Source organism: Biomphalaria glabrata, chromosome 13, assembly GCF_947242115.1.
Source record: "Biomphalaria glabrata chromosome 13, xgBioGlab47.1, whole genome shotgun sequence".
NCBI classification, from domain to species: Eukaryota; Metazoa; Mollusca; class Gastropoda; family Planorbidae; genus Biomphalaria; species Biomphalaria glabrata.
Genome location: NC_074723.1, coordinates 20273053 through 20284760, shown reverse-complemented (window position 1 = coordinate 20284760; position 11708 = coordinate 20273053). Strand labels below are relative to the sequence as shown.

The 11708-nt window shown below is 32.5% G+C and overlaps 1 protein-coding gene across 2 annotated transcripts; it reads left to right on the top strand.

Annotated features, from left to right (window-relative positions):
- The first annotated feature begins 3299 nt into the window (after window positions 1-3299).
- Window positions 3300-11708, top strand: LOC106057476 (SPRY domain-containing SOCS box protein 1-like). 2 transcript variants are annotated; one of them, XM_013214677.2, is made up of 3 exons: window positions 3300-3505; window positions 7680-8830; window positions 10484-11708. In XM_013214677.2, the coding sequence occupies exons 2-3, from the start codon at window positions 8068-8070 to the stop codon at window positions 10612-10614; spliced, it is 894 nt and encodes a 297-aa protein (XP_013070131.1). In that variant the 5' UTR covers window positions 3300-3505; window positions 7680-8067; the 3' UTR covers window positions 10615-11708. The 2 variants fall into 2 exon arrangements, with proteins under 2 accessions (XP_013070131.1, XP_055864112.1); XM_056008137.1 differs by lacking the exon at window positions 3300-3505 and adding an exon at window positions 5213-6011.

Sequence of the window (11708 nt, the reverse complement as noted above, 5' to 3'; positions counted from 1 at the left end):
TGTTTCTCAAATCGGTAAGTGTACAGTTTAAGTGTATGTAATCACTTTTGATAAAACAAAAAAAAAAAAAAAAGAAACCATATTTTAAAATAGAATTGAAAACCATTATCGGGTGTAACCAATCAATTAATTAGCTTACAGTTTTATTGTTCAGTATAAAGAAACAAATAAAAAATTGTTTGTTTTTTAAGGGGGGAGATTACTTTTTTCCTTGGGAGGGGGTGACACCCTGAGCTTACCGAACCGGGTGACACCCACCCTAGTGACGCCACTGAGCAGCACTACTTTGTTTTTTATTTTTAAAAGTATGTTTATGTTTTTCTTGTTAAGAGACAATTTTGTATCTGTTTCTGAAGATGGGAGTAATATGAAGTCTGCTTATAACAATGATGTTAGAATAAGAATTAGCTGTGCAGGTCATAATCTAAACTTAGCTTTGAAATTTTCTGGTGCTGATTTAATTCACGATATGATCAAGACTTCAAAAGAAGTGATGGAGTGGGTGATTGTGCAAAGAAAACAAATTTGCCCCCCCCCCCAACCCTCCCGAAAAAAATCCTGGCTACGCCCATGCTTTATTTGGCGTGACCATCGTAGGGTTATTTTGTTGTTAATCGAATCTCTACTGCTTGTAGCAACAGAACTATTTGGGTGCACAATGCGTCAAAAGAACGAAAATTCGACGATCTGGAAATATCGTACGACCATGTTATGACTCAAAACTGGTAGAAGGTGAGTTTTTTTTCCGAGTACATATTAAAATGTCTGCTCAAAAGGAACCTTTCGAATAATGTCATTTTTACTTGATCAATATTCATATATGAATATGGCTTATAACAACACTGCATAAACAAGTTTTTTTTAAATATTTTTTTTATTTTGCCCCTAGAAAAATAAGATACCTCGACAACCCCCCCCCCTCCCCACACACACACACCCCTCCCGTCCTTCTGTCCAGTCAGCAATGCGCACCAAAGATGATTTAGATTCGATTAAGAGTCTGGAGGGGGCATTTTAAGTATGTAAGTACTTTTATTATGTGTATATTAAGCAGTTTAAGGATACATCAGCAAAAAAAAGGGCAGCAAAGATTACGACTACTGAGAAAACTGTGCTCGTTTAATGTTAGTGAAAGGCCTTAGCTATGTTTTATCACGCTAACATCTGCAATATTTTAAGTTTCAATATCACTGCCTGGTATGGCAATCTGAACATTAAAAAAAAAAAACAAGGCTACAAAGACAGTTTGTGTGGAAACATAAACTCAAAATCGGCCCCCGAAGTGGTCCACCCAGGAAGGCTTCAATATTTTCAGAAAGAACATACGAATGAAATTATATCAATGACAAATGAGAGATAAGAATGGAGAAAGAAGGTTGACAGATCTTGTGTGGTGCCCCAATGGTCCAGCAGATCAAAGGTGCAAGTGAATGTAAAGTTAGATGTGAACCTGGCCTAACTAGTTCCCCTTTCGGACCTTGTGGTCTATAGGGCAGATGATGTAACGTTCATCTGTTTTTGTGGCCTACGGTTAACGAGGGTGTCATGTAGCCAGCACAACGACCAACCGCCTTTACTTTTCCCCAACTAATGTCAGGTACCCATTAGAGCTGGGTGGACTCAGAGGCGCCCAAGGATTCCGAAAATCCCAGTCTTCACCAGGATTCAAACCCGAGACCCTAGCTAGCTCGGTTCGGAAGCCGAGCGCTTTACCGCTCCTCTCCTGGTCTAAATGAAGTCTTATAATTGATGTAATTGTTTTGAAAAGACTCGATCTCTTATTGGAATACTTATAAAAAAAATATTTATACTCTACAATAAAAAAAATTTAAGAAAATGCAGTTTACAAGATTACTATTCGTTTTAAATTAGGTCTAATTTATAATGCATACTAATTAGCTTTTTCTCTTTAAAAACTACTTGCATAAGGGATTTAAAAAATTAGATTTTTCGCTTTCAGAAAAAAAAAGTAGCCGTTGCATCAGAACTTTGAATGGTCTAAAATATTGTGATGTCCGAATTTCACTATCTTTTCTAGTTTACGAGATCTAAACGGGACAGACGGACAGACATTTCACACAAATCTAATAGCGTCTTTTCCCCTTTCGGGGGCCGCTAAAAATAAATAAACTAAATAGAATCCTAAATAGCTGCTGGTAAAGTCATTGGCAAAAAACAAAACCCATTTGGGCAGCTGTTTGAGACAAACATCCATAAAAAAAAGCTTAGCAGATTCTAGAAATAAAAAATCACCCTTTGAGTCAGAATTTTGTGATTTTACCATCACAAAAGAGATACAAGATACCGATAGCAAAGACAAACAGACACAAACACTCCATTGTTCCCCTGACAATCAAATCATTACATAGAAATAATCTGATAGGCCTATAAACTTTTCACATGTTAATTATTATGAGTGAGTCAGGTGTGAATGTACATTATGGTTTTTCATAGTTGCAATGTTTTGTTTAGTGTAGGCTAATGCACAAATTGTAAGACAAACTTCTTAAAGGACAATAAAGATTATTATTACTATTAATTTAAACTGAGTGATATAGGCCCAAAGTTATTTTTTCAAAAGTAATGGTTGGGAAAAGCGACTAGGAAAAAAAAGTATGCTTGGTCAAGTCTCATTAATTTGTTCAAATTAAATAGGCCTAGTAAACAGACAGATATCTTGTTTTTTTATGGAGTGTTTTTATGTTTTCTTGAGCTGAGCGGTCCCAAACAGAGAACGCGTAATCTAACAGGCTGGTCTAACAGTCTAACGCTCTAACCAAATAAATAGCATCTTTAGCAATTTAGTTTTATGTTTCTGTTTGATTTGTTTAAAATTCTACCACTAGATCTAGATTCTAAATCTTGAGAGATAACTGCAGATATGAAAACAGCATAACTAGGTCTTTACAGTAATACAGTCTATACTGCTTTAAGTTTAAGATAATACAACGGCGGTCGAGGTGTTTTTTTTTTCTAGTAAGTCTCAATATAATATTATTTAATATTAATATTGATCTAAAATAATTCTAGATCTAGATCTAGAGATACGAAACGATAAACAAAAAGTGCGGGATAATTTTAACAAAAGTCAAAAGTAGATCTGAATCTACACCTTTAATGCTTCAAAAAAAAATTCTAAACGATTTATGTATACATAAAGAATTAATAAGAATAGACTATTATTCGATTATAGCGATCAATAACCGGAGGTCTCAAAAATTAATATTAGCTCGTTCGACCATGGATGGTTCGACTAATACTGCGTCTGACGTACAAAGCCAGTCTGATCACGTGATACACTAGAAAGCGGCCATATTCTCAAAACTACAATGGCCTCCAGTTAGAATTAGATAGCAGTTTGTGAGTCATTCAACCGAAGATTGCTCCCCCTGTTAGGTTCCCAATTATTAAATTGTAAACTTAGGCTACTGAGTTGTCATACGCTGACCTGACAAATAAAATTTAATCAACTTTATGATCAAACGAGATCCCCTGACTTTCTAAGGTAGAGTATGTTTTTGTTGTTTTTTTTTTTTGAGTCGTAACAAACCAAGAAACATTCGTACCTTTTAAGTTTAAAAAATAAAAACGATAAGACGCAGCTGGTTTTTTTTTTTTTTCGGCTTTGTAGTGTCGGTTTCATTTGTTATTGTTCGGTCGCCTAGATTTCGAAATGTCAACACTGTGTATAAAATAGTCTATTGCCATATTTTGATATTAAATTGTAAATCTTGATTCTTAGTTCTGTATCCACTAAACTCTTAGACCTAGATCTAGACCTAGTCTAGTGTAGTCATAAATATCGATCGTTGCCATACACTGTCCCGACAATCGTTACAAAGACTGCTATCAACGACCAGCCTAACACTGAACAAAGAGATTTCAGTCACAAATGTAGTAGCTTTGGCGTTTACTCCCTCTTTTTTTTTTTCTTTTCTTATTTGGTAGACTCTAAGTCTAAGACTGTTTTGTTTTGTAACTAGTTTAGTATAGATCTATATCTATATATATATATATATATGTAGATCTATATAATATATATAAATATATTTGAGTATTAGACTAGATTTGACTAGAGTCTAGATCTAGTCAGTGTAAGAGTAATGAATCATTAATGATTAAATGAGATAGATCTAAATTCTAAGAGTAGTTAGTAGTAAGAGAGTTAAAATAAGTTAAAAGCTAGAATCTAGTCTAGATAAGTACAGTCTAGATATATTCTAGACTAGATTTATTTATATTTAAACTAAAGACTAAAGATATTCTAGAGAAGCTTTTAGTCTTTCTAGTCATAGTCTAGAATAGTGTAGTCTAGATTCTTATCATTCTAGATGATTTTTTTTCTAGATTTAAGATTATGAATTTATTCTAATCTTGATTCTAATCTACTAGACGTGATCTATCTTGTATTTTAGTATCTGACTCATCAGAATCTGAGTATAGAGTCTAGATCTATTAATCTATAGTAGACTAGATTCACTAGATCTATATAGTATATATAATATATATATATATTATATATATTTAATATATATATATATATATAGATCTAAATAGAATTTTGTCAAAACTGTCAAAAGCAATTTGCCATACACTTTCATCATATTGAAGATTCTTAGTCCTAGAATTTAGATCTAGATCTATAACTATAATCTATGTATATATTGACTATAAAAAAAAGTCTATAGATCTAGAATCTAGATTGATTATCTAGAAATAGATCTCTAATTATTGTCATAGAGTACATAGAGTCATAGACATTCTAGATATTCTGACATCTAGTGGCTCTTTACTCTTTAGATAGTATAGTCATATTATAATAATAATAGTAGACTCTAGACTCTAGTGCTAGTGAAGGCAAGGGTAACTACTAAACTAGGCTTATAACTAGGCAAGTATATAAGTGTCACATGATGATTACCTAGAGTCTATACACATATCATACAGATTCACAATAAGAATCTAGATCTAGAAATCTAGATATAGACCTTGTCTAATAGAGTGGCTTATAAATAGGTACAACTAAGTCATCTTAGGGTCTTAGTCTTTAAAAAGTTTTAATTAAGATATATATATATATATATTTCTTTTTTAATGTTTTCATTTGTTTGATGATTCATTACTTTGAGAGAGCTAAAAAAATATTTTATATTTAAAAAAAAAAAAGGAATTCGAGATGGTTTGGTATCATCAATAGATAAAACCAAAGTCTATACAGTATTAGCAGTATTATTTCATTTTTACTAGCATCTTAATTTGATTCTATAAATACTTACAGTGAAAATTATAAATTTATGTCTAGTCGTTTAATGTCGGACTCCTATTATATTAGGCTGGATAATCTTATTCAATGACTTGTTTATAAACATCTTGCCTGCCTTTTCCCTTTAGTCTAGTTTGAAAATATCCTGTATTTATGGACATAAAGGATATAATATGTCTCCTAGGTTGTTCTTCACACAAACCTGTTAAGAAATATTTTCATGTTAACACTCTAATACTAATTGACTTAGCTGTGGATCCAGAAATTTTGAAGGGTGGGGTGATTTTTTTTCAAAACCCTAACCTCTTTTACTATGGCCAATGGTTAACGAGGGCATCATGTAGTCAGCACATTGATCAACCACTTTACTTTCCCCAACTAATGTCAGTTATGCAGAAACAGATTTCCTTAACATTATCTGCCCTATAGATCACAAGGATTAAAAGGGGTACTTAACTTTAAAAAAAAATCATAACCTCAGGTATCTTTGGGCTCTCCTTAGATAGCTAGGGGTCTCTATGAGCACTAAGCTCCCCCAGCAGTGGCAAGCCATTTTTTGCCATCTCAGCTGTTCAGATGCATTATTAGAAGGTAAAATTAAGTTAATTAAAGTGTCTAATTATCAAAAAATTGATGTGTGAGTGTAAACATTTAATGACCTGGAAAATTATACAACTATTGGAACAATATTTTACTATCCAGATTGAAAAGCTGAGAGAGAGGCAGTAAAGTGGAAACGCTTAATTAGGTACCACCTCATCTTCCCATTTTAGATTTATCAATGATAGAATTATTAATTAGAGAGGGGGTGATATAATATATAAGAATGTATTAAAATATCAATAGATGCCATAACATACTAAGAATTTGATTAAATTAAAAAAAAAATGTGCATTAATTATGTAATTTCTCCACATATATACAAGTGCTGGTCTGCTCTTCCCTCCTCCTCTCAAGACGTTTACCTGCCCCATTCCAAATGTATCTGCCTGTGTTACAGTCACTGTACTCTTTTATCCTCTCATCAGAAAGGAGGGGTGGTTATAAAGAAAACGCCCAATTCTACCAATGTCAGGTACTGAGGATTGGAAAGACTTAGAGAGATCCTATAATTCTAAATTACAAATCTTACTGGAATTCTAGCTGGAGTCCCGAAGTTTGAAAGATAAGCTAAAGCTTATTACTACACTGCCAGCATGCCTTAGTAAAATGCTGAACTGTTGTATTAACTTTAAGTACAGAAATCTTTATAATTATTTTCTTTCTCTTCATTGTAATTTTTTGTTCTTTGTTGATCAGATTTTCCCCTCAACCTATGTACATGTCTTTGTACTCATCTGTAAATTCTTTGAAATATGTTTTAAACAAATGGTCTGAAGCACTCAGTGCTTAGGTTAAGTGTTTTTTTTTTTTTTAAATGTCCCCCAAAAGGGAAAGTTGCTATTAGTTCTGTGTTACCAAGTATTTCTTCTTTGCTTCCATCAGCACTGAGTATGGGAGATACTGCGTTAATAGCATTATAAAATATTTTTGAGTTGTTAATGTCAGCATTATGTTTAAATTTTTTCTGCTTTCTTGCTGAGCCATGACTCAGGACTGCTCTTGAGGACCGGCAAACTACAATGTAGATATCTCTCAATTAAGTGCAATGATGGGGCTTGCAGATGAAGGTTACAGAAGTCTGAGCAGGGGGGAGGGGGAGGATTGTGTAATGCAATTGTGATTGATTATTATTATTATTATTTTGTAGTTTATAGGAATAGCATCCAAGCAGGATTAGTTTCTATGAACAGAATCATGATCCTTTTGACCAAATAATTATTTCATTTTATCCATTTTTAACAATTACTTACACATTGATCCATTTATGCTACAGTAATATGATACACCATACATAAGATATAAACTTAACCCACTCTTTAGTACTGGAAAATATAAATGTTGTCATTTCATTATCATTTAAAGATTTCAATCTACCATAAAGTTTTTGTTAATTGTTTCAAACACTGAAACAAGCCAAAATGTCCTCTTCAGCAATCAACACAACATTGAGTGGTAGATGGCTAGTTGATCTTTTTCCTTTTCCCCAATAGCCATGAACAAGTACATCTTATATGCCATTTTCATTATACAAATATACAAACTGGATGGTCCAGTTGTTTGTTTGCTAGGTGGAGTTGTCGAAGGGTGTTAGGAAGGTGCATGGTTCATTCCCCTGTCAGTGCTTTCCTTATTTTGCCATATTTAATTCACTTAAAAAATATATTAAAGTGTGGTCTCTAGTGCTGCCTTTATATATGTACATACATATATCAACAACTTAGTGTGTATAATACTCAGAATATTGTTCCAAATGTTTAAACATTAATTTGAAATTTTAATCTTCTTCATATAAAGGTGTCACTTTGCATTTCAGAATGTTTACTAGCTTTGGACATACAAATCAGACGCACAAATGAATGGAGAGGGGAAAAGCATTTGCAATGAAGACCAGGAAGCCAGAGACAGCAATTCAATACCACTAAGTTTTGTAGTGGTTCTCATTATTATTCTCTTAAATACTTTTGTGAATACTGACATCAATGGTAATATTACCCAAGACATGGGTGATATTTAAGTTTTTACAACAACTGCATATGACGTTGGATACATGCCTTCTTTCTCCTTATAAAATTGTGTTTTTAAAACAAAACAGGTTCTGGATCAATAAAAAAAATCTTGCATTTAATAGGCTTGTAGCTTGGCTTTATGATTCATCAGAATTTTCAATTCAAACGTTTGAGATATTCATTCCTCTTTGTTGAATGTACGTGTGTGTTCAGACACTAGTATCAAACATAGGGGGACTACGAGAGCAAAGGATGAACATGGGGCAGAAAGTCTCAGGGGGAATCAAGACCATCTCCAGCGCTAGGGAGCCAACATATAAAGCCATAAATCGTGAACCTGCTTACAACCCAGATTTTCATAAACCTAGTCGGCTCGACGCCTTACTAGACATGCCTCCATCCTCTCGTGAGGTTCAGATCAAGCATGCTTGGAATGCTGATGATCGATCATTAAATATATTTGTTAAAGATGATGACCAAATGACCTTTCACAGGCATCCTGTTGCCCAGAGCACAGACTGCATCCGAGGCAGATTTGGATACACCAGGGGGCTTCATGTGTGGGAAATCTTCTGGAGTACTCGCCAACGAGGAACTCATGCTGTTGTTGGTGTAGCTACTAGTGACGCTCCTTTACACTGTGTTGGATATCAAAGTCTGGTTGGCAGTAATAAAGACTCCTGGGGTTGGGATCTGGGTAGGAACAAACTCTACCACGATATGAAAAATACACCAGGAGTCACATACCCAACATTACTAAACTCTGACGAGAACTTTGTTGTACCTGACAGTTTTCTAGTCGTCTTAGATATGGATGAAGGAACATTAAGTTTTGTGGTGGATGGACAATATTTAGGTGTTGCTTTTCGTGGGCTTAAAGGCAAGAAACTCTACCCCATTGTAAGTGCAGTATGGGGTCATTGTGAAATCACCATGAAGTACATTGGAGGTCTAGATCGTAAGTTAACATTTTTTTTTTAAATTTCTACAATAGAAACAAATTAGCTAAGTGATTAAATTACCTTGAATAGTCTGTTGTCTTTGTTTTTTAACTATGTATAGTGATTAATCAGTAAAGTTAAATATCTTTTGATCTCAGATTATTAGATATATACAATGATCCCTCACAACTTTGTGCTTCCACTTTTGCAGCTTTGTTTTTTTAGCAGGTTTTTCACAAGAAATACATAGGAAAAATAATTCGTCGGATCTGGTTTTTCACAGATTTTCTGTGAAATTCGATCAGCAGAAAACTTTTTTTTTATATGAAAAAATCCCTAAATGTATGAAAATAATTCTAACATGAGACACTTTGCGCCTACCCACAATTGTAAACAACACATGATTGATAGCTTGCTTGGTTTGTATCATAGCACCTGATCTATATAGGCTTTGTACAGAGGCGAGAGATTTCTTACTTTATTGTTCTGTATTACTGTATTTGTCTACAGTACGTATGTACAGTACAGTACCTAGGTTATAAAGCCTTAATATAATGTATAATGCTTAAATACAGTTTCTACTGTCTATGTGGATTTTGATTATCATGTGTGGTTCTATAATGCATCTCCTGTGATAAATTAAGGGATCACTGTAGTTAAGTGAGTTTAGCTGTTAGCTTCAAATTGCCAACATTATGGATATGCATAGCATGTAACAAAATCTTCTTTGAAAGAATGTTTGTAATTTACTTAAGATATAAGATGTACAATATTTTGTGTTTATTATTTTTTTTTAAATATAATTTTGAATTTTTAGAATCCATAGTAATAGTAATATATTAGATGTACAACAAAAACATCAGGCAATTAATTATCAATCATAAATTACTAAAAGAATATTTTAAAAAGAAAACTAAAACAGGCTGATGTTCAAAGTGATACAGCTATGAAGAATAATTATCAGTGTAAGTTCTACATCTTGGCAAAACATAGTTTAACTTAACATCTTTTTCAAGGCTTATAATTAGTTTTCACAATTATTTTAATTGATGGTGATGCTCAAAGAATATATCTTATTAGATGAGAATTAAATCTAACTTTACATTTTTAGTTTTGAGAATTAAAGTAATTTTCTTTTATTTTGTAGTTAATATTGGTGGATACGCTTTTTCTTAAATTCCATTTAGTCACATTCTTTGCTTAAATTGGTGCTTTAATTCTTGTATATTTCTGTATTCATTATAGGTCTTGTAAACTACTAGTTTTTTTTTAAATTGTTTTCTTTAATTACATCATACTTTTCTTTACATTGATTAGTGCATATATAGACAATTACATATTTGTTTATTTATTCTATTTTTTTAATCTTTCTTTAAATAGTTTTATAGCCATTCTCCAATCACTCCAATCATTATTATGCACTAAATAAAGATGAAGATATTTTTTTTTTGGAGTTCTTTGGCTTAGTAATTTTGACAGACTAGCTTAGAATACTAAATTGCAGAATTCTAGATTCATGATTTTTTTTTAAAGACAGTAAAACTTTGCACTGGCCTATTTCAAGATATAGCTTTAAATATAAGTCAACTTTAAAACATCAAATGCTTTATTTCCATCAATGTTTATAAAATGCATTGTTTCATTAATTCTATTTTTTTTCTTATCCCCAGCTGAGCCGTTGCCACTAATGGATATATGTCGAAGAACAATACGAGCACAGCTAGGAAAACACAGGCTACAAGATACACACTCCTTACCCATCCCCACTTCACTCAAACAGTATCTGCTCTACCAGTCATAGCATTGAGTTCAACAGACATATGCATTCAAGTTTGATCATTAGAATATCAGCGTCTTGTTTACTTGGTTGTTGTTTTTTTTTTTTCAAAACCTCATCAGAAAAAGACAATTTTAATTACTACTGTCTATATGGGTCATATTAATTCTTTGTTATAATTGTTGTTATTTATTTATTAGTTGTTGTAACGGCACATTGCCAGCATCGTCACACTAGATGTCAGCATCATGATTTCATTGATTACATTCTAAACTATCATTGCTCTTTTTTTATATATATCAGTTGTTTTTAAGTTGTGACACTGTACATTAATACCTGCATTTTACTCTCAACAATTGTATTAATTTGTTGTAATAGTCATTCAGTTACTAAAAAATATTTTGTTAGTCCAAGATGTTGTCAACTATGCTATTTAATATGAATCTGGAATTGTTCGTTATTTATGACTTGGAAAAGGTTATGAGTTTACAAACAAAAATACGCATGGCATAGAGTTCACCTTGTGTCTCTCTGATTAAAACAAGCAGTAAGTTTGTTTTTTAACATCGGCGGGAGTGAATTTAATTCAATTCTAGACATTTCTTAAAATCTCCACAAGAAGAAAGTGTAATCACCACTTGACACTATGTGTGTGTTTGTAGATTGTAAAAGTGTGTTTATAGTTTGTTTTGTTTAATTGCCTAAAAAAAGGGAATTTCAAATACCTTTCTTTACTAATGAAACAACCAATTTAAAGCTTTCTTGTTTTGAAATGTTACTGTAGTTGGACATGATAACATAATTGTTATAACGGGCCACACACTTGTTCAGGGATATACAGATTTAATTGATTGACACGGTGGTCATACCCATTAATAATTCATTGTTGCACTAAATTAAAGCTTAAAAACTAAATTTTAAACTTTCTTTAACTATTTAGAACACCTTTTTTTTGGCTATCACAGTATCGCAGGTTATTTACAGCCTCTTATGTTATATTTGTTGTTTTATTTATTGAGTTTTTCTTTTATACCGTTAACAAATCTTAATTGCAGAAGAAATAAATAGATATGTCACTATCTTTATTTTGAAAAGAAATATACTTTATTATGTTGAAA

Bases quoted from the DNA above. Each gene is read 5' to 3' on its own strand.
- LOC106057476 (XM_013214677.2), top strand. From the start codon at position 8,068: ATGTACGTGTGTGTTCAGACACTAGTATCAAACATAGGGGGACTACGA. The intron at 8,831-10,483 runs GTAAGTTAACAT...TCTTATCCCCAG, and splicing joins GTACATTGGAGGTCTAGATC to CTGAGCCGTTGCCACTAATG.